Raw genomic sequence first — 22841 nt, 5'->3', positions numbered from 1 at the left:
TGGAAAAGCTCCCTCTGCCTCCCTCCTGTGGTATCTCAGCATTTCTTTCCCTTTGCTGCTTTATTCCAAGCCTGTGCCTAACTTTTTTTGGGACGTGGTGCCAAATTCCTGATGCTTTGCTGATGGATGACCCCCGCACTGACCTTTGGAGCTGGCCAGCAGAGCGATGCCCATTATCCCATGCCCATTATCCCATGCCCATTATCCCAGTGCCCATTATCCCTGAGCCAAACCAGCTCCAGCAGGGCTGTTCCTGCCGGGAGAAAAAGCAGCTTGAGGCTGTGGCAAGGGGGAGGATGGGTCCTCGTTAATGCTCCTGGTATCCAGCTGGGATCTCCGCACTCTGGCCTCAACGGGAGCCGATTGTTCCTTTCAGGAGCCGATTGTTCCTTTCAGGAGTAGGGAAGGTGAAGGGAGGGGGCTGCGTCCCTGCGAGAGGCAGGTTTGGGCAGGCTGCCCCAAGGATCCCGGTGATGAATTGCCATTGATTTCTAACATCTGTGCTCCTCCCGGGGGGATTTTTGGAGCTGCTGTTACACAGCCTCTCAGGGCCCCTGGGAAGTGGGGAATATGAGGGGGAAGATGGGAGAGGAAGGCCCTCAGTGATGTGAGACTGGCAGGGTTTCAGAAGGGTGGTGGTTGCAAGGCTGGATCCTAGGAAAGGATATGATGCACTGGGAGCTGTTTGGGTTTTATGGGGTTTTTTTTTAAAGATAATTGTGGCACATGAGATGTGTGTTGCCTTTTTTCATCAGTTTAAACGATCTCCTTCCCTCTCAGAGGGCTCGACAGATAATTAAATGGAGTGTTGTTAGGGGATCAGTGGCCTCATGGAATCAATCTGCCCCTCTCTCTGGCACTTGCTGCTTCTGATGACATTTCTGGGCACTTGGTGACTGTTTCCCTGCTAAAGGTTTTGGCACTAATTCACATCAATGATTTCTTTGAGCTGGGCTGCTGGCAGGTGAGCTTGCACACTGTGGTGCCAGCCCTAAACCTTCCACCCCTCGGTCCTCAAACACATCAGAGATGGGGCACAGCCAAATCTTATCTGAGGCTGGAGCAAAACCCAGCAGCACTGAACAACAAATCCCTGGAATGGCTTGAGAAAGGAGATGGAGATGCAGCCTGCGCTGTCTGATTCTGCACACAGCATTAAGGAGGTGAAATTTGTTATTTCGTGGTGGCTGGGTAAGGTTCAGTGTGCCCATCAGATAACCTGATATCCCAGAAAACTCGCAGGATGAGTTCTGCTCAGGGTTTCTGGGGTATCTCTACAGTCACTGCACACAGGACAAAGTGTGGGAGGAAAAAATTCTCATGTGCAGAATTCCCACCCAGAGCCTGTCCTTTGTCAGTGTCCCCCTGTGCTGGGCACTGCTGGGGCCACCTCAAATCCTGTGTCCAGTTCTGGTCTCCTCAAGAAGGACATTGAGGGGCTGGAGCGTGTCCAGGGAAGGGAACAGAGCTGGGGAAGGGGCTGGAGCCCCAGGAGAGGCTGAGGGAGCTGGGAAAGGGGCTCAGGCTGGAGCAAAGGAGGCTCAGGGGGGACCTTGTGGCTCTGCACAAGTCCCTGACAGGAGGGGGCAGCCGGGGGGGTCGGGCTCTGCTCCCAGGGAACAGGGACAGGAGAGAGGGAACGGCCTCAGGCTGGGCCAGGGGAGGCTCAGGGTGGACACCAGCAGGAATTTCTTCATGGAAAGGGAGGTCAGGCCTTGGAAGGGGCTGCCTGGGGAGGTTTGGACTCCCCGTCCCTGGAGGTGTCCAAGGAAGGCCTGAATGTGGTACTCTGCTCTGGGCTGGGGACAAAGTGGTGATCAGTCAGAGCTTGGACTTGATGGCCTTGGAGGTCTTTTCCAACCTCAATGATCCTGGGATTCTGTGATAAGAACTCTGCTGAAAAGCTTCTCCTTTTGTTCCCAGGGAGCTGGGATGATCTGTGTTGTCTGTGTGGGCAGGTTCTGGCCCTCTCTCTTGCTGTGGTGGCTTCATAAGCAGGGCTGGCAGCAAAATCAATGTTGGAGGGCTGGTGCCAGCCTGGTGGCACGGTGGCACCTTCCTGGGAATGGGGACAGTGAAGCAGACAGAGCAGCAGCTGGGCACAGGGACCAGCAGGATTAAGGCTTCCAAGGGGGAGGACACAGTGGTGAAACCTTCTTTGGGCTCCTGTCCCAGAGCTCGGTCACTGCCCAGGGAAGAAGTTCTTCCTCATGTCCAGATGCAACTTCCTGGGATCAGTTCCTGCCCATTCCTCTTGTCCCATTGCTGGGCCCCACAGAGCAGAGCCTGGGCCCTGCTCTGAGCCCTCCCTGCAGACAGGGACACCCCAGGGGTGAGCTCTGGCCTTGGTAAAACCTGAGGGGAAAAAAAACCCGAAAGAGAGGGGAAGTGCAGCATTTCTCCCTGTGCGGGGAGATGGATGGAAACTCTGCTCTCCCGGAGCTCAGCACAGCAGCTGCTGGTGGATTTTGTCCTGGTTTGGATGCAGGTGGAAGCTTCTCCCACTGGGCTCACCTGGTGCCTCATCACTCTGCAGCTCCTGGTGCCAAGCGCTTTGTTAAAGTCTGGTTCAGAGTGTGGCTGCACAAAGGTTTTGTAGATCTGTGCCAGATCCTGTCCCCGTGCCTGCTGTGCTTCAGTGTGGAGCACATGCCGTGCTGTTATCCCAGCGAAAGCGAGGGAAAGCTGCTTCCCTCTCATGTCCTCTCGCAGCCGTGGCAGCTGCAGTTTGAAGAGCTGGTGCCTGGTGAACAAAAAGCTTCCTGGAAGCTCTGATGTTTGAGCAGAACTGACTTTAGTGGTCACCAGGTTGGGGAAGGGGTTTGCACCTCTCACAGGAAAGAGTTCCTTCCCAATATCCCTTCGAATTCCGCCATCCCTCAGCGTGAAGCCATTCCCCCTTGTCCTATTACTACATATCCTTGTGAAAAGTCCCTCTAAAAGTCCCTTAAAAATCTTTTGTGGGTGTCACTGTCCTCCCCTGCCTATGATCACCCAAAGGGTCTCCAAAAGATGCAGGTCAGTAAGTGGCCAAGTCCAAAAGGAGCCGGTCACTGAGCCAGTGCAGGTGGCTCAGAGGCCACCAGAGCTGTGTCCTGAAGGGCTCCTAAGGATAGGAGGGTCTCTGATGGGCTCCTCTTCCAGCCCTGCCCTGGGCTGAGGGTTTTTTGGGAAGGGAACTCTGGGCTGGGCCGGAAACTGCTTCTCTCACTGAGTGCTGAAGAGACCTCAGTAAATGTATAAAGGACTCCCCAGAGTGTCCCCAGCAATGTCCTGGTGGGCACTGCCAGCTTCTGTTCACTCCTCCTTTTGTGTCCCCTCTTGTTTGGAGGCTGCCAGGGAGCCCTGGCCGGTCCTGCTGCCTCCAGCTGTGCAGCTGCTCCCCTCCCCTGGGGCTCTCTGCTGTCACCTTCATGCATAAAACATCTCCCTGTGCCCGAGATCTGTGCTCATGGTGGCCCTGTCAAGGGAGCTGCAGGGGGACATAAAAATCCCCGTGTAAATCTCTGGCCTCTCATCCCTGCTAACTTCACTGTGCCTCCAGAGAGCAGCTCTGCTGCTGTGCCTGCCCTGCCAGGGGGTGGCATTTGGCTGAGGTTAAGTGGCTGTGCCAGGCTTCGGCCGCCACCTCTGCCCTGTCCCCGGGGCAGGCTGTGATGCTCCAGGGTGCCCAGCGTGGAACCCCTGCCTGTGCCTGGTCCCTTCTCCTGTGCCCGGTGTCTCCCCTGTGTGGTACAAACCCCAGAGGGTTTCCTTTGCTCCTTCTCTGCCCTGCCAGGATGGATTGTCTGAGGAAGGGAGGGGAGGGGAATCCTGTGCCATGTCCAGTCTTTCCTTAAACACCTCCAGGGATGGGGACTCCAAACCTCCCCAGGCAGCCCCTTCCAATGTTTAATCATCCTTTCCATGAAGAAATTCTCCTGGTGTCCACCCTGAGCCTCCCCTGGCCCAGCCTGAGGCCGTTCCCTCTCCTCCTGTCCCTGTTCCCTGGCAGCAGAGCCCGACCCCCCCGGCTGCCCCCTCCTGTCAGGGACTTGTGCAGAGCCACAAGGTCCCCCCTGAGCCTCCTTTGCTCCAGCCTGAGCCCCTTTCCCAGCTCCCTCAGCCCTCCTGGGGCTCCAGACCCTTCCCCAGCTCCCTTCCCTTCTCTGGACACGCTCCAGCCCCTCAATGTCCTTCCCAAACTGAAGGGCCCAGAACTGGACACAGGATTTGAGGTACAGGAGTACGATGATGTTATGCAGACTCAGAAGAGGTTTTGTAGAGATGGCTCCAGTTTGGATGAACAAAGAACATTTCATGGGGTCCTGTACCCCATCTCAGAGGGATCCCTTGCCCTGGTAGCTCTGGGGTAGCTGACAAGGGTCCCTGCCACCCCCAGTTCATTGATTTCCGTGGAGTTCAGCCCATCCTGAGCCTGGCTGGGTGGCAGCTTTGGCTCAGGAAGCTGCTCTGTGCCCTTGAAGCCTGGCACGGCCACGGTGCCCATGGGAGAGTGGTCCCATGGAGCGGGCAGAGGGTTTAGAACTTGCTCCATCATCCCAGTGAGACTGGGCACGGTGAGCACCTCTGCCAGCCCAGCTGGGCTCCGTGTGCCTGCAGGGAGGGAGGAGATCACAGCAGGGATGTGTTTGAGGGATGGGAAGCTGCAGGAACAGGGGCTGGAGCTGGTGAGCAGCCCAGGGGGGTGAAGCGCTCTGCGGGTGTCCTGATGGGGCTGTTGGCTTGGCAGCCCCTGTGCCAGCCCTCGGGCACACGGTGACCTTGCCAGCACATGACGAGTTCGAAGCCAAGTTGCTCTGTGTGATGGAGAGGCTGAAGTGGGGTTTGAGCTGGATCCTCTGTGGCTCTGGCAGGGAGGGACCGGAGTGCTGCCAGCGCAGGGCTGGGATCCAGCCAGCCCAGCATTACTGACAATTTCACCCTTTACTGAGGAGCTGCTGGTTTTAGTTCTTCCCAGCCACAAGTTTTGCTCAGCAGCTTCTCTGCTCAGTGGGGACAGGAGACCTTGCAGGAGCAGCTCATCAAAATGATGTATATATAGGGAAAAAAACCCTAAACACCTCCTTTCTGAGAGCAGAGCTGCAGTGCTGACGTTCCTGAGGCCTCTGGAGGGATCAGCGTTTACAGCTGTCCCCAGGGAGAACTCCTCTGTGTTAATTTAAGTTTCCTGTGTCAGCTGCTCACAGTGGAAGCTGGAGGGGCAGAGGAGTGATTGCAAATCACCTCCTCTGGGCCCCAAGGTCATCTCTGTGCGTGCTGGTGTAAGTGTGTGTGCGTGTTTAGTAATTATTGCACTTGTTAATTGACTGCTTGTGCCGGGGAAGGCAGCTGGTAACTCCGTGGCTGAATTTCTGGGAATGCTGTCGATGTTCCCTGAAGGCATCAGGAGCTGTTCCAATGTCTGGAGTTGTGGGGACAGAGCTGGGGCTGAGCTGAGGCTTTTCCCACACTGGCTGTTGTTTGCTGCCAGCACGGTCACTGAGAGGCTGAAATCCATGTTCAGCCTGGAGGGGGAGAAGGCTCCAGGGAGATCTTGGAGCACTTTCCAGTGCCTAAAGGGGCTCGGTGAGAGCTGGAGAGGGACTTTGGACAAGGACCAGTGCTGCTCTCCTCCAGCACTGCTCCCTGTCCTGCTCTGACTCCTCTCCAGAGCTGCAGAAGCTGCTCAGTCCCAGGTTCAGCCCATCCTGGGCACAGCTCTGCCCGCCTCACCTCCCCACTTTGCTTCACTCTGTTCTTTCCCTGGCTGATGGGAAAGGTTTTGTCCATGTTTCCCCAGCAGCAGCAGCTTTGCCTTAACTCTGTTGCAGCCAGGAGAGAATAGAAAAATCCCAGCTTTTCCCACCACCTCTTTATGCAGCTCCATCATTCAGCTGGTGGCTGCAGAGGAGCTGGAGATCTTTGAGCCTCGAGAAGTGCAAAGCCGTGTCCCCCTGAAGTCCAGGTGGGCATTAACCCCTTGTCCTTGGCTTGTCTTGCAGGTGCTGAAGGGCTGCAAGAAGCTGAACCTGTCGGTGCACTCGGTGGGGCGCATCCCCGGGGGTTATGTCACCAACCACATCTACACGTGGGTGGACCCGCAGGGCCGCAGCGTGTCCCCTCCCACGGGGCTGCCCCACCACCAGAACAGCTCCCTGCGCAGGGACAGCGAGAAGAGGAGCCACCTCCAGCTCCTGCAGGAGGGCGATGAGAAGAAGGTGAGCAAAGAGGGATCAGACACAGCCCTGGGGGCCTCTTCCCATGTAGATCCCAACCCTCTTTGTTCCCCCTGGGTTTGTCATCTGTGTGATTCTCTGTTGGGATGGCCTGGCTCTCCTTTAGCATCCTGGTTTGCTCCCTTGGGCTGTAGCTTTCCCCTGTGTGCCCTGAGGAGTGCAGTAGGATGGGATGGGTTGGCTTTGTTCCCCTTTGACACAGGGAGAAGCTGAGCTGGAGGGAAGGAATTGTCCAGCCTGCTCTGGCAGGGAGGGTCCTGCCAGGAACAGCCACCAAACCAGGAGTGGGTTTTAAGGCTTTTCCCAACACATGGATGTTTGGCTGGACATCGAGGGACTGACATCCATGTCCCACCTGGAGACAGGAAAGCTCTGGGGAGACCTCAGAGCGCCTTTCAGGGCCTAAAGGGGCTCCAGGAGAGCTGCAGAGGGACTTCGGGCAAGGCCTGGAGTGCTGACAAGAGGGAATGGCTTCCCACTGCCAGAGGGCAGGGATGGATGGGATATTGGGCAGGAATTGCTCCCTGGGAGGGTGGGCAGGCCCTGGCACAGGGTGCCCAGAGCAGCTGTGGCTGCCCCTGGATCCCTGGCAGTGCCCAAGGCCAGGCTGGACACTGGGGCTTGGAGCAGCCTGGGACAGTGGGAGGTGTCCCTGCCCATGGCAGGGGTGGCACTGGGTGATCTTTAAGGTTCCTTCCAATCTGTGCCACTCGTGGATGTGGAGGGCTGGATCCCAGAGTGCATTCCTGCCTTTCCTCCTGCATTCCAGATCTTTCCTCAGGTGTTCCTGTGAGGCTTTCTTGTATCGCTTGGCAATTTTGTCTAAGTAAAAAAAATAACCCACCTCACCCCCAATTTTTCTTTTCCAAGAAAGCTCTAAAATAAACCAGATTATTTTCCTTTTCCATTTGGGGAGAGGCAGCCTGAGGGAAAACCCCGGTGAGGGAAAAAGGGAATGTTTTCTGTAGTGACACCAGGGGAGTGTGGCCAGTGCTGGGCCTGCATCCCGGGCCTCTGACAGAAGGAAACCATCAGCACCTGGAATTTCCAGCCCTGCTCTCTTGCTGTGAGCTGCCCTCCTTTAAACAGACCTCGGTGTAAGGGAAGCCAGCACAGGGTGTCCGAGCTGCAATACCTGATCTCGGGGATTTGATGTCTCCTCTCCCTCACAGCCAGGCCTGCAGGGTGTCACTGCAGAGTCACAGTGCTCCAGGTGCCTGTGGAGTGAAGGGACAGATGGACAGGGAGCCCCCAGGTGCCTGTGGAGTGAAGGGACAGATGGACAGGGAGCCCCAGCCTATACAAGCAGGACGTGGATTTCCTCCTTGCCACCCATGGAATATCAAAACGCTGTCCCAGGAGGGAGCACTGGCTTCCCAAAGACACAGAATTGCTCAGAGCCCTGACTGTTTCCATCCTTTTATCCTGCTGTCGCTCTGTCTGTGCCCAAAATGTCCTCAGCTCCTGGAAATGCTGTGGAAGGGTCTGGGAGCTTCCCATCTCAGCCAGAGGGAGAGAAAAATCTAATACAGGATGAGGCAGTTTGCTGATGAAATATTCATGTGTGCCACAAGGGAGAAGGGCCTATTATTTTTACTTTTAAGGAGAGGAGAAAAGCAGACGCTGCTGCTGGTGTCCCCCACCCCCTGCCACCCTGTGTCACCTTGACAGAGCAGCAGCAGCTCTGCGAAGCTGTGGGGAGGAGTTGTTTCTGTGCACAGCATTCCTTCAGTCCTCGCTGTGTGTGGACATGAAATGCTCAAAACCCTGCAGCTGAGTGTCCCCTGCCTCTGTCTCAGCCTCGTGTGGTCCTGGCCACTTGCAGAGCCCTGGGAAGATGTGCCAGCCCTGGGTGTGCTCCTGCTCGTCCTGGTGACCTCCTGGCCTCAGCAGCCTTTGCCCAAGTGTGAGGAGTGGCTCTTCGGAAATCTGAGCTTGTGTCCTTCCGTTCCTTGGTGCTGCTCCACACAGTCAGGCGGCCCTTTGGCTTCAGCAGAGAATCCCAGACTGGTTTGGGTTGGAAAGGACCTTAAAGCTCATCCAGTGCCACCCCCTGCCATGGGCAGGGACACCTCCCACTATCCCAGGCTGCTCCAAGCCCCAGTGTCCAGCCTGGCCTTGGGCACTGCCAGGGATCCAGGGGCAGCCACAGCTGCTCTGGGCACCCTGTGCCAGGGCCTGCCCACCCTCCCAGGGAAGGATTCTTTCCTAATATCCCATCTAACCCTACTATCTGACAGTTTAAAGCTCTTCCTCCTTATCCTGCCACTCCATCCTTTGGAATTTGTCTCTCTCCAGGTTTCCTGGTGGCTCCTTCAGGCACTGCAAGGCCACAATGAGGTCTCCCCAAAGCTTCTCCTCTCCAGGCTGAACAATCCCAGCTCACCCAGCAGAGCTGCTCCATCCCTCTGATCCCCCTGGTGCCTCCTCTGGACTCTCTCCAGGAGAGGATCACGCTTTGACCCCAGGACAGGGGCTGGATGCCCCTCTGTTAACCTGGGAAGAATCCATGAAAATTGCAGGAAATATTTGAAGCTCTCAGGGATGGGATGCAGAGGGAATGTTCAGCCTTCTGCTGGCCCCACTCCTTGGTGACATGCCAGCAGGGACACTGGTCACTGCTTTAAGTGCACAGGGCTTGGAATGCACTTTGCAATAGCCTCCACTCCTGATTTCCCATCTGTAAGACCAGAAAACAAGAAAATTACTGCCTGCCACAGCTCTGAAATGCTCAAGGCTGCCCAGACACCTCCGTATCCAGAGGTGCCTTGCTGTGCCAGCTGATGGGGGAAGCAATTCCCCCTGATCCAAGGCTGCTGGCAGCAAGCAGAGCCTGCCCTGGCTGGTGGTGCAGAGGGGTTATTTGCTGTGACACTCTGTGCATGCAGCCTGCAGGGCATGGATGAGCTGAGTCGCTGCGTCCTGAATTACTGAGCCCCATGGAGGGGTGAAAACGTGTCCCAGAGCGGGGGAACAACCTGCCTCCAGTTTTCTCTCTTTTCATTTGTGTGTGTAGATTTATAGGTAGCTACAGAGATGTAGTTAACTGCTGAAAGTGGGGTTATTCTGTTCACAAAAATGCAAATAAATGCAACAAATCCCTGGTTAATGCAGCCCAGTCAACCAGAATTGACAGGCACTGAGGCCTGTTTGATTTGTGGGCGGTTTTACACTCTGAAGGAAGAATTAGTTGGTTGGTTTTTTTATCCCCACTCTCTCCTATTTCCAATCGATCTGAATGTCCTGGAATGAATCTGCCAAAGCTTTCAAACCGGCAGGGTTTGGGGGAGCACAGCAGAGCAGCTCCAGCCCTGCAGCAGGAGCCTGGAGCGAGCGAATCCACTGCTGCAGCTCAGCACGGCTGCGGCACCACCGGAGTCTGAGGGATATTTCCAGCTTTTCCAAGGTTAAATTCAAGGCTGGTGGAGGCATCTGGCGTTCTTCAGGCAATGGAAATATCCCTGTGTGGCTGCCTCTTCCCGCAGCACATCTGCATGCCTGGAAGGACGGGTTTGTCACCAAGTTTAACAAAATGATTATCCAGAAGTGAAGGATTTGTTATCCCAAGGTTTGAAACGGAAACCACCACTGTGAGGTGTGTGATGGTGTGACTGCTCCGTCCAGGGATCTGTGGGAACATCCTGGTGGGATGAGGTGTGGAACAGGGTGGTTGGGCTCTGGCTGAGCTCGAGTGGCTTTGGGCAGTGTGGTTCAGCTCCAAAGGAAGCTTTCCTGCCCTGTGGCTTTGTGCACATTTTCCTGTGGACACTGGGATTCCTTCACCTCCAGCTGCAGGAGAATCCCCACCGAAGGGATTTGGGGATTGGGATTTGGCAGCTGGCTTGGCTTTGTCCATCCTACCCCAGACAGAATCCAGCCTGCCCTGAGCTCGGGTCAGAGGCCGTTCTGGGTGAGCTGGGGGGGAGCTGAGATCTGGGCCAGCTTTTTGGTGTAGAGCTGACCTACCGTGAGTGATGGCTCTGGAGACGGGATGTGAGAATACAGGGAGTGCTGGGCTGAAGGAGCTGCTGGCAGGTTCAGCCTGTGGCTGTGCAAGGTGTTACAGATCCTTGTTTTCCCTGTCTGTGCTGTGTGTGGCAGGTGCCGTATTCTCCAAATTTAGCATTTTCCTGTGGTTGGAATTGGTGAATCCAACATCTCCTCAGAGCCCTGTGCCCGCAGGTGGAGTCACCAGTGGTCAGGAAGTGTGAAAGGGAGGGTTTGCACTAGTGCAAAGCTCTGGGAAACGTTGCTGGAGCCAGGCCAGACACAGCAGGTGTCAGACACACAGGTGACAGCCCCCAGCCCCATCCAGGATGTCACTGCTTGCTGGAAAGCTGGGACCTGCTTCCCTTCTGCTTCAGAGCACTTGGATTTTTATCATCTGTCCAGGCTTAAAGTCCTCAGGATTTGTCACAGCAGCAGCAAGGGCCATTTGTGCCGTGAATTGTCATTGATGGACTTGGATCAACAGCTGATTTCATTAGAAGCACTTTGGGAACCCTCAGACAGCGAAAACTCGGAGGTGCTGCTGAGCTGGGAGGAAGATGAAGTGTGCAGAGCACTCTGGCAGTGCTGGGCTGCGAGTTCTCTGAGAAGCACCATTCCGTCAGCTGAATTGGTGCCTTAATGTGCTTATTGCCAGGGGAGCTGCTTATTCCTTCAAGCTCTCGGTGCAGCAGAAGAAAGAAAACGTCATAGAGAGTGTGAACATCTCTTCTTCAGGCAGTTCTGCAGCCAAAAGTAGCTGTAATTATAATTTAAAAAAAATATATATATAAAATATCCACGCTAATATTGCGTGGCTTGAATGTTTGAGACACTGCTGGTGCCTACTTGAGCATGAAGGATAAGAGATGCAAGAGAAGGAAAGGAAGGATTTCTTTCTGTTGGTTTGTGAGGACATTTTCAGTGTGGATGATCCAGCTCCCCACGTCTCTCACGGTTTGCTCGCTCTCACCTTGCTGGGGGTTGATTTTGTTTACAGCTTTAAGGATATCCATACTGGTGGGGGGCTGGTTTGGTTCCCTGTGGGACTGGGATATGGGATGTGAGCCACTGGTGCCTTGGGGATTAAAGGCGTGGAATGATTCGGGTTGGGAAGGATCTTTAAATCCCATCTAATCCAACCCGCTGCAGTCAGCAGGGGCATCTTCAGCTACACCAGCTTGCCCTGAGCCACATCCAGCCTGGCCTTGAATGTTTCCAGGAGTCATCCTTCTGCCTCGGGCATTCTGTAGCTCTGTCCCAGCAGACTTACCCCAAAATGTCCTTTGGGTCACACCTCAGCTCACCCTGAGGGGCAGCACTTCCATTCCATTGGTTTTTTAGGCACTTTGAGCAGAAATAGCACCCAAAAGTGGCAATTTCTGGGTGAGCCATGCCTTGCCCCATGAGGAGGCAGTGCTGGGCTCAACAGGAGCTGGACTGAGGCTTGGCATGGGCAGAGGACTTGATTTGGTCACTGTCCCTGTGCTCTGGTGTCACCTCTTAGCCCTGGGAGCTGCTCCCTGTCCCCACTGGTGCTGTTGAACACCCTTGGAAGTGGCAGCCCGAGTCCTGATGTGGCCTTAGGGAGCTGCCCTGGGCAGGGGGTGACACTGGGGCAGCTCTGGTGGCTCTGGCACCCCCCAGCTGCTCCCAGGACTCAGTGAATGGCTGGGAGGCAGCTCTGCCTCCCCGCACTCGCTGCTTGCAGGATGTCTAGACACAAACTGTGGGGTTTCCTCGGGAAGCAGGAGGAGGATGAGCCCTGCCAGCCTCCCGAAGTGCCGTTTGTGTTGTGTGGCAGCAGTAATGGCCTGGAGATAGCTGTCAGCGTGGCTGAAAGCTCCTCAGCCACACAGCCGTGTGCTGAGCCGTACTGGGGCAGGCTAATTCCTGTCTGAAAGGCCTTTTTCTAATGGCAAAATTGAATCTGTCAACAGGTAATTCTATAAACCCAGACAGAAGGAATCCTGTGCAGGAATCAGCTCGGAGCAAATGCCTCACTGATGATGGCTTTTTTTTTTTTTTTCCCCCTTCATTTCCTGCTACAGGAGATGGCAGATGTTTCAGTGTTGAGACAGAAATTGAAACTGTGACCTTGAACTTCCCAGTGTTCCTGTGTGATGCACGCAGGAGGCGCCTGGGGCTGGGCACAGCCTGGGAATGGCACAGGGAAGGAGATGGGCACTGGGCAGTGGCAGTGCCATGGTGAGCCTGGGAATGCCTGGCGAGGTGTGGGGGGTGACCTTGCCTGGATGTTGCTGTGCCTTTAGTACCCAAAGGGGCTCCAGGAGAGCTGGAGAGGGACTTGGGACAAGGGCATGGAGGGACAGGACACAGGGAATGGCTTTAAGGTGAAGGATGATAGAATTAGATGGGATATTGGGAGGGAATTGTTCCCTGGGAGGGTGGGCAGGCCCTGGCACAGGGTGCCCAGAGCAGCTGTGGCTGCCCCTGGATCCCTGGCAGTGTCCAAGGCCAGGCTGGACATTGGGGCTTGGAGCAGCCTGGGACAGTGGGAGGTGTCCCTGCCCATGGCAGGGGTGGCACTGGATGAGCTTTAAGTTCCTTTCCAACCCAAACCATTCTATTACTCTCCAAAGTCCTCAGTTTTCCCCAGAGAACAGCTGCCCTTGTTTGCTGCCTGGTTTAGGATGGTGTCAGCATAGTCTGGATTTAGGAGCTCAGAGTGATCCCAGCTCTCGCTGAGGGGTGTTACAGCTTCTCTCCCTCGGTGAGCTTCAGCCAGGGAGGAGGGAAGAAGCATGAAGTGGAAATGGAACCAAAATGCCCTCTTTGGCCCAAGCCTTGGCACCGGAGGGTTCATCACACGTGTGCCAGCCTGAGTGGAAAAGCCCAAGCAGAAGGGCTTGGCCCAGAGAATGCTGTGTCGAGGGTCTGTTCCCAGAGGGGCCCTGGATCATCACTGTCCACTGGGAACCACTGGGAACCACTGGGAACATCAGCCTGGTCACTGGTTGAGCTCCCTCCTTGGGCAGCACAGCTGCGCTCGTGCCTCAGTGTCACCGCAGAGCCGTGTGTGGGGCCAGGCTGGCAGGAGTGTGGCAGTGCTGTGCCTGGGACAGCCAGCATGGCAGGGCCACCCCTGCTGTCACCACCCCTGCGCTGTGCCCATCCCTGGAGACAGAGACCCTTGGGAAGGGAGTGCAAATTGTCCCCTGTGATCCCTAAGCCCTTGGCATGGATTGGCTCAGCCTTCGCTTCATCCCGGCCATCAGCTTATCCCTCCATTCCTCCTTCCCTCCCAGCCTGACCCCCCTGAGCCTGCCAGCACTCGCTCCCTTCCCAAGCCCTTCCCAAAACCTGCAGTGTGTCCATGAGCTGGATGCTCCCTGGCTGTTTCCCTGCCACTCTGTTCCCGGCAGCTCCTGCCGCAGGGCTCATTCAGGGAGCTGGAGCTATTAGCTGATTAAGAGATGCAATTAAGCCCTCAGCAACCCGACTTTCTGGGCTGCCAGCAGCGATGTATTTTCCAGGAGCGCTGAGGTTCTTCCACACAGCTCGGGTTTGCTGGTTTTCGTGGCTCCAGGCTTTCTGTAGCCGTGGCTTTCCTGCCTCTGGAAGCACAGGTTTGCTCGGTGCAGGGGTGAATGAAGCTCACGTGGCAGCACCTCAGCTGCAGAGGGACAGGGGGTATCTCTTACTCCACCTGATGCTCTCCCCATGTGGGGGGAGCAGCTTCTCAGCTTACCAGGATAGTGTTAAAGGGAAATGGAAATGTCTGGATGCAGAGCTGCCCCTCCTGTTGCTAAGCCCAGCACATATAAATGTCATGCAGGGACTTAGAGAGGGAGTGTTGTCATTCCCAGTGTATTTTGCCCTGATCTGTGATTCCAGGCACCTCGCTGCATCCCTCCTACTTGTATTTTTATCGACATTGGGGAATTTTTGAGCGCTACAGCCACAGTGGGGTGAAAAACTTACAGCAGGGAAATCCCAAATGTCATCAGGCAGATCGGGAGGGAGCAGCCCTTCAGAAAAGTTGAATATTTTCCTAATTTTCAAAACCACTCAGCAAAGTGTTCTGTGGTCCAGAGTAAGGTTTCTGTGTGAAGAGAAAACCAAACTGCCCTTGGATGTGACAGGCAGCTGCTCCTTGGGGTGGGTTCAATGCCCAGCTCATCTCTCCAGCCTGAAGCGTGAAGGTCTCTACAATTCCTTTACAATCCTTCAATGCTAAAATTGTTTCCAGCACTTTCTGCACTCTAAAGCAGGGAAAGGAAACCAGGGAACATCAGGGTTTTTTTTCAGAGAAGGATGCTGGTACAGGTAGTTGATGTCTGACAGTTCTCATTCCAGCTTTGCATCCATTTCTGTAAGTCCAAAATGTGCAGCCTTAGGTAGATTTGTGTCCTGCTGCTGATTGCTGTGTTTCTATCACCAAGACAGAAAATGGGTTTTCAATACCAGCCACTCTAAGACTGGCCTGAATTCCCTCTGTGACGCTGTGCCCTCTAGAAAGATGGATTAATTACTGACTTGAGGCTGGGAATTATTTTTCCATCCAGGTAAATGTGCAAGATTTTGGGTTGACTGCAGCGAAGGGGTTCCAATATAAAAGCCCTTCACGAACAGCCTGTTCCTGGTTGTTTCTATCAGTGTGAAACACATTTTGGCTTTTCTCATTTGTTTTTATTCCCGCTGTCTACTTTTCTCCAGAAGTGACTTAAAACTTGGGAGCAAAGCAAAAAAACAAGCCTGGAGTTATTCATTTAGAAAGTGTCATGCAGCGAGTGAACAAAGGCCATTTTAAATGGAGAGTCCTCGAGGGAGCAGAGCACAGGCTGGCTCATGCACTCAAAATTATCAGCTGAACCTCCAAATATTGTCAGGCCCTGGGAGGAGGAGAAGGTGGAGGAAGGCAGGTGGGAGCTGGGTTTGCATATCAGCATTTGGTGGGGAGAACATCTGTGCAGATGCTGCCTGGCAGGGTGAGGGAAATGTGAAATATCTTCTGCAGTATGTGCTGGATGTATGGGAAGTTTGTCCTGGCATTGTTAATTGGAGATAATCAGGCACATGGCTGTGCCCCTGTGGGGTTTGTCCTGTGGGGAGAGCGCCTGGAGTGGCCCTGCACAGCCAGCACTGCACCAGGAGGGGCAGAGGACTAGGCTGGGCTCATTCCCAGTCTGGGTGGAGAGGGATCGTGGCTCTGTTTGCACAGGGCAGGGATGCCAGAGGGGGAATTCACAGCCAGTGCTGGCTGGCATCACCCCACTGGTGCTCATGGGGTTTTGGGGGTTGCTCTCAGCTCGGTCTCTACCCCTGAGAGGTACCTGTAAGAGGAGAGAGTGGAAAACTGCTGTGGATCTGCTGATGTATGGCTGAAAATCCACCGATACTTAGCTGAACCTCTCAGCCTCCAGAGCTGGCTTTTCCTCCTGGTGTCCCTGCTGCCCCCTCAATCCTACAGGAGCTGCTGTCCAACCCAGGGCACAGCAGTGGTGCAGCTCTGTGGCTGTGTCCCACCTCTCTTTGGGGCAGCACTTGGACACCACATAAATGTCCCTTCCTCTTCCTCTGCAGGTGAACCTGGTCCTGAACGAAGGGAAATCCCTGGGCCTCATGATCCGAGGAGGGGCAGAATATTCCCTGGGCATCTACATCACGGGTGTGGACAAAGGCTCTGAGGCAGAGAGCACTGGCTTGAAGGTGAGAGTGATCCCAGAAGGGGTGGGCAGTGACACAGGAACGTGCCCAGGTGGGTTTGGGATGTCTCCAGAGAGGGAAACTCCACATCCTCCCTGGGCAGCTATTCCAGAGCTCTGCCACCCTCAGGGAAAGAATTTCTTCCTCATGTTGAAGTGGAACCTCTTGTGTTTTAGTTTATGGGTGTTGCTGCTTGTCCTCTCACTGAAAAGAGTCTGGCCCCATCCTCTGACACCTCTTGGAGGTATTTATATGGATTGATGGGATCTCCTCTCAGTCCTCTGTTCTCCACACTAACCAGGCCCAGCTCCCGCAGTCTGCTCATCACAAAGTCCCTCTCACCTTGCTGAGCTGGCAGGGAAGAGTTTTCCATTAAAGATCGTGGTCTGGTGCCCTCTTCCTTCATCCTGCATCCAAAGCTGCTCGGTTTGGAGCCAGTGCTGTGCTCGAGCTGCTCTCACTGCCTGCAGGGCAGGATTTTCGAGACCAGCTCTCAGCTGGGATGTGCTGGCTCGTCCTGCAGCACTGGCATTCACAGGGATCCTGTGTTACCGAGCACAACCAGCAGGATCACCCTCGGGATAGGGATGCCTTAAGAACCTATAAATGAAACAACACACACTTCCCAAGTAACATCAGTGTAGGAGGTCATATAAAGGTTGGTCTTTACTAGAGGCCTCTGGGGCAAACATGGAAAATGTCCACAAAAGCCCACCCACACAGTTTTTATGTGTTTAACAAATTAGCATAATTGACAAAAATCCCCAATTAGGAGCACAAGAGGTGATGCAATTCACCTCCAGTTCAAAGCCCCTTCTAAATCCTCCCCCCTCAGATGGGACTGAACTTTGTTGATGAAAATGTGTCTCAAAGAGCTGGTTTTGGCCTTGGTTCTTGAGGAGAACCGAGATGGGATAGGGGCTTTGGAAGGTGTTTTGTCTTTCTGCTTAGGGAAAAAGTAGGGAAAAGTAGCCATGGATACACCAGGCTACAGAGCTCCAAATGTATGTGTGAAGAATACAGAGGATATATAAAAGAAAAAAGACAAAAAACATTAGGCTTCAGCAAAACAGGGCTGATCCTCATCCATCAGCAGGCTGGCCTCGGCTGCATCCACCTCAGTCCACACTCAGACAGGTTCCTCAGCGATGCTCTGGGGTTTGGCTGGGCCCTTCTGAGGCTGCACTGCTCAGAGTTGGCTGCAGAGCTCTTGTGAAGGGAGATCTACACCTCCCTCACCCCATCACGTGCGCACACATCACCCCCGAGCTCCTCCAGCCTTCCCTGGAGATCCCAGGATGTTCCCTTCTCTGAACAGCCTGGGGTCACAGCTGATCCTGGAAGGGACATTTGGGGTTAAAATTGTGTGTGTTCACCAGTGAAATGAGTTGGAAAGGGAGCCACTGGAGGGATCTCTGTGCCACTCAGGGATGGGGCACGTATGACTCCTCAGGCTGGATCATTTTATTTCGGTCACCATTTCTTTTCTGGTGTGTTTTTCTCTCGAAATGACCCAATTCCCTGCAATGACATCCAATCACTGCTTCCTCCAGTGCAATCTCATGGGCTCTGAGGGTCAGTTCTTTCCTATTCCTTATGTCAGTCGAGATCTGATGGATGTTAAACTCTGAAATGTTCTCCCAATCCCCTGGGCTGGTGCTGGGGTGATCTGCTCTGATCCCCTCTCTGTTTGTGCAGGGAGGCATTTCCTGGACTCACTGATCCTAAAGGTGTTTTCCAACCTAAAATTCTGTGATTCTGTGATTTCTCCATCGATTAGCCCTGGCCTGTTTAGGGCTCAGCTTTAGCTTTGCTCAGTGGCCCCATAAAGTCCCTTAAATCTGTCAAAGCTGGCAGCACGAGCTGGGGACAGTCTGGTGGAGAGGGCTGGGACAGACACGATCCTGTCCCTCAAATGGTTGTGGTACTGAGGTCACCAGGGTTCCCTTCATAGCCAAAGAGACTTTTAGGGGAAATGCAGCCACTGCTGAGCTGTCCTGAGCGCTGCAGACTCCTGTTTCCCTTTTTGTCACAGAATAAAAACGCTGCTCTTGGAGGTTTGGATCAATCCAAGTTTTAATCTCTCTCAGGTTCTAAGAAGGAAAATGGACCCTGGGCCATGAGGGGGTCGCTGGGGCATGGGACAGGGAGCTGTTGGAGCATCCTAGAGATAGCAGAGTGCTTTTCAGGCAGCAGAAATGCTGCTGGAAGCTCCCTGCAGATCCTTGGTCTCTCCCAGAGTGCAGGATGCTCCTCTGGGCTGGCACCTCTGCCCACACCCCTGGCTGGGTGCCCAGCTGTGTCCCAGGGATGTCGGTGGCAGTGCTCTGGGGCACCAGGATTTCAAGGCAGGGACAAAAAGAGGCACAGGACAATTTGTTTCTGCTTGGTAGATCTGGAAAAGGGAGGGACTGGCTGGAGGTGCCATGGGTGACCTTGCTGATGCCACCATTTGTCCTCTGTGCCAGGGTCAGGATCCATCTCCTAAACACCAGAAGCCTGAAGGTTTAAACACAGAATAAGAAAAAAGAAGCTGCACTGTTCTCCTTGGGGGTTTTTGTTCCTGTTTGATTCCGTACTGCTCCAAATCCCCGGTTTTGCTGCACTGGGGAAATCCCTGCTTTTCTTTCTTTTCCATCCCCGTGCCAGTGAGTTCAGCAGAGGAGATGTCCCAGGGACAGTCCCAACAGCAGAACACCCGGCTGAATCCCTCCATCCTCATCCCATGCCTGCTTGGAATGCCAGGGAATAACCACACTCAGCACCCGGACCAGTACCAGTTCCCTGTCCCTGCCCCCCCAGCTCCTGCCACTGTTGTTTGCACACCTGAGCCTCTGCTTGTTGATTCTGGAGATCTCCCCCCTCGCTGCTCTGTTCTCCAGGCAGTGATTTGTGTGTCCAGCAGGCTCCTGCTGTGCTCAATGTCAGCCTTGGTGTGATTTCAGGTCCTCACAGGCATTTCCCACCCTGATTTGTGTGTGCTACGGGCTGTAAATTTAGTGCTGCCTGGAGGTTTGGGGGCACAAAAGACCTTTTATGTCCTGCTGTTAGACATGGCTGGGTGTAGATTGCTGCTCCAGGAGGTGGTGGAAGGGATGTGATGCCACAAGGAAGCAAGAACTGGTGGATAAATGTGATTTCCAGGTAATTTGTTGCTCTCTAAAATGGAAAAATTGGGGGTTTGTTCAATGTGGGCTCAACACAGCCTCGCTGGGTTGATGGGGAGCTTCCTGCTGACTTCCCAGGAGTGGATCCTTCTGTGGGGTTCTCTGAATTCGTTACCAGAATTGAGCTCATTCTGAGGTGATGTTTAGATGAGACACAAGAATTTCTTCCCTGGGAGGGTGGGCAGGCCCTGGCACAGGGTGCCCAGAGCAGCTGTGGCTGCCCCTGGATCCCTGGCAGTGCCCAAGGCCAGGCTGGACACTGGAGCTTGGAGCAGCCTGGGATAGTGGAAGGTGTCCCTGCCCATGGCAGGGGGTTGGCACTGGATGAGCTTTAAGATCCCTCCCATCCCAAACCCATCTGTGATTTTGCCACACATTCCATTTTTACCTCCTGGTATCTATGGCACCAAATCAGAATTTTAGACTGTTTTAATAATAACTAAAATAAATAATCAATATTTTACATTTCCCTTAAATTTTGCTCGAAGGGCAAACAAAAGGCATCGAAAGCCAGGCAAAACCAAGGGGCTTTCTCTGAGGCCCAGAAGCTTTTTCCAGCTCTGGGAACAGGGACCAAGGTCCTGGATGAGAGTCCCAGAGGAGCTCCAGCCCTGCTGTGCTGGTCCAAGTGCTGCTGTCCTGCTCCCTCAGCAGGCAGAATTCCAGCAGAAACCAGGCTGGGTCTCTGCAGTCAGTCAATAACTAAATATTCATAGTCTTGGCCTTGGCCTTCTTGATGTTTATTCATTCATGAAACTTCTGACAATGTGTTCTTCGGGCATGTTTTAAAATCTGCTGCCTCCGAGGAAGTTCTGAGAGTGAAAAGTGGGGGTTAGCAGAGAGCTGCAGAGGAGGGAGGTGAGTCAGCCTTGTTTGCTTTCAGCTTCTGTCCTTCCTGCCTCCTTCGTGACATTCCCAGCGGTGCCATGCACGAGCTGAGCTCCTGATGCTGTTCCTGGCTCTACTGGCCCTGATTTCTTCCTTGTTCATTTTTCCTGGTGCTGTTTCTTGTCAGTGGGGTTGGGTTTTTTTTTTTCCTTCTTAAGCAACTTTTGTTTTCTCTCCTTGACCTTTAAATCAGAAATAGTGGATTTCAGGGAGCTTGCTTTGAGCAAACAACTCAATATTGAGTTCTCAGAAGGAGGGCTGGGGTGAGAAGGGCTGCCACGATCCATATTTATCCAGATACGAGAGGAGAGGGAAAGGGAGACTGTAAATAGGGAGAGGTGGATGATTTTACATCAGCAGGGGCTGTCACAGAACAGAGAGTCATTTAAGCTGGAGAAGATCTCCAAGATCATCATGTCCAACCATTCCACCACTGACCCATGTCCCCAGGTGCCACATCCACATGGATTTTAAATCCCCCCAGGGATGGGGACACCACCACTGCCCTGGGCAGCCTGTGCTGGACAACATTCTCCTTATTTTCCTGCTGGTGTCCACCCTGAGCCTCCCCTGGCCCAGCCTGAGGCCGTTCCCTCTCCTCCTGTCCCTGTTCCCTGGGAGCAGAGCCCGACCCCCCCGGCTGCCCCCTCCTGTCAGGGACTTGTGCAGAGCCACAAGGTCCCCCCTGAGCCTCCTTTGCTCCAGGCTGAGCCCCTTTCCCAGCTCCCTCAGCCTCTCCTGGGGCTCCAGCCCCTTCCCAGCTCCGTTCCCTTCCCTGGACACAATTTGGTGCCATCTGAAAACTCCCTGGAGGTGCCCTCGATCCCCTCATCCCAAAAGCCTTGAAAGCTGCTTTGTGTTTGAGGTCTGGACACAGGAAAAAATGAAGTAAAAGCCTTGTGGCTCCCTCAGAGTGTGGGGGATGAGCTGCACAGTGAGCAAGTCACCGAGATTTGTGGTACCCAAGATGTGGCAGTTCTCCTGGTCCTTCCAGTGTTGTCACCTTGATGGGGACAGAAAGCTGAGAGGCAACCAAAGTGCCACAACCACTGCCACGCCCAGAGAGCCCCTTCCCTCCCTGGGCTTTCATCTCCACTCTATGCCTGGACTGTTCCTCCTCTTTGGGCTGCCCAATGTTCGGGGCAAGGGGCCATTTTCAGACAGCCACGGCACCCCTCATTCCCTGCCTTGCTCCCAGATCTGTCCTGGATCCTGTGTTGGACATGGATCATCTGCCCTGACCTGTTTCCCTCCTGGAAAAGCTGAGCACTTCCTTATTTTCCCACAAGCCTTAACTTGGTCAATTCCAAATTGATCCATACATTTTCCTGCCCGTATTTTTAATTTCTTGAGGGGCTTTTGGTAATTATTTGTGCTGGAGAGAGGCTCCTTCTACTTTAGTGGTATCTCCAGCATCATTTAGCCTCTCTCCTGGCCTTTTAGTGGCATTAAAGAGGACTGGTGCCAGTGCCAACCCATTTGGCATCCCCTTGGCCCTGTTATTCCCAGCTCAGTTTGGTGTCATTTAACATCAACTCACATTTAAAATCTCTCACCTATTTTTCTGTCTGTGTGATTGAATTTCTCCCAGAGCCAATTCTGATTATTTTTAGGAGCTCAGAACCCTTGTCTGAAGCCCATTAAGTTTCTCTTGACTGCTCCTCCTCTTCCCCACTGTCTCCAGAAGGAGCAGGAGCCAAGGCTGTCATCGAGGTGTTCTTTCCAAGCTCTCTTCCTGTCATGGTCACCTTTTGCGTGTCACGTTCAGCTCCTGCATTTCAGGCTACATTTTTCCCTAGGAAATGAGAATAATCCCCATTTTCCGAGGTGTTCAAGCATTCAGCGTGTCCTGGGTATCCACCCACCATTAGCTGAGCACAGCTGAAAAGTAATTCCTGAAATATCCAGGGCTATAGTTTTCCTGTGTTTTATTGTGACTATTTTTTTTTTTAATGTCTTATTATGACTTCTTTTATTCCGTGCCATTCTGGAGCTGTGAATCCAGCAAATCATTTCTCAGGGTGAGCTTTTGCTCTGGTAGATGGTTCTTTTGCATCTCTGCAGTTTTTTTGTTACTTCCCCACTTGTCTTTGACTTTGGGGCTGGGAAAATATAATTATTGTCTATGTTAATTAGCAAAAAATCCCGGGCCCCTCTGGTCTCCCTGATGTTACAAGAGCTTGCCAAGCTCCTCCTGGTTCACTCTTAAAAGGAGAAATTAAAGAAAGATTATTAAACCTGTGTAACTGTCCTGAACCAAAAAATCATGAAAATTTAATCCCTGCTATGGAAAACTATTAAAGATTCGTAATTGCAATAAAACTGCCTAATCAAATTGGGATTTTTATTGTTTTGGTGCTGCAGTGAACCAGCAAAAGGCATTCCAGGGCACTGCCTGATGGATCAGAAAGACCTGGAGATGATACTCCTTGCACCTGAGCGGGTGTTTCTCTTGGCAGTTTTTAATTTCCCTCCCGTGTTATGTGAGCAGTCAGCAATTTTCTGACAGGGGATTTAAAGCTGACAGAGCTCCAAGGGAACCTGAGGTATTTGTGGAGCCCCATGGTTGGGAATGTGGTCATTTGTGTCATTTGCCTTCCCCTGGGCTCCCTCCCTTCCCATTTCTGGGTGTTTTGGGTCACTTCCAACACAAAATGTTGTATTTTATGATGGAGAATGAGGCAAATCCACTCGGGGTCCCTGGGTGGAGCTGAACGTGGAGCTGAGCTCTGCTGCGTCTGGACTCAATGATCCTAAAGGTCTTTTCCAACCCAAATGATTCCGTGATGCTCCATTTTTCCCCTCAGGACCACTCTGAGCATCCTCCCAGCCTCACCGCTCCTCCTCTGCCCTTTGAGCAGAGGGAAGGGCGAACAGGAGCCCTTCTCTGGCCTCTCATTGTTGCCAGCAT

The 22841-nt window shown here is 53.6% G+C and overlaps 1 protein-coding gene across 2 annotated transcripts in view; it reads left to right on the top strand.

Moving 5' to 3' along the window:
- WHRN (whirlin) overlaps positions 1-22841 on the top strand; it is a 46347-nt gene that overhangs the window by 8876 nt on the left and 14630 nt on the right. For both annotated transcript variants that reach the window (XM_069031757.1, XM_069031756.1), the window contains exons 2-3: positions 5985-6200; positions 15753-15878. In XM_069031757.1, coding sequence (XP_068887858.1) covers positions 5985-6200; positions 15753-15878 — 342 coding nt within the window. The remainder of the gene's footprint in view (positions 1-5984; positions 6201-15752; positions 15879-22841) is intronic.

This window comes from Aphelocoma coerulescens, chromosome 17 (genome assembly GCF_041296385.1).
Source record: "Aphelocoma coerulescens isolate FSJ_1873_10779 chromosome 17, UR_Acoe_1.0, whole genome shotgun sequence".
NCBI classification, from domain to species: Eukaryota; Metazoa; Chordata; class Aves; order Passeriformes; family Corvidae; genus Aphelocoma; species Aphelocoma coerulescens.
This window is presented reverse-complemented; position numbering and strand designations above follow the sequence as displayed.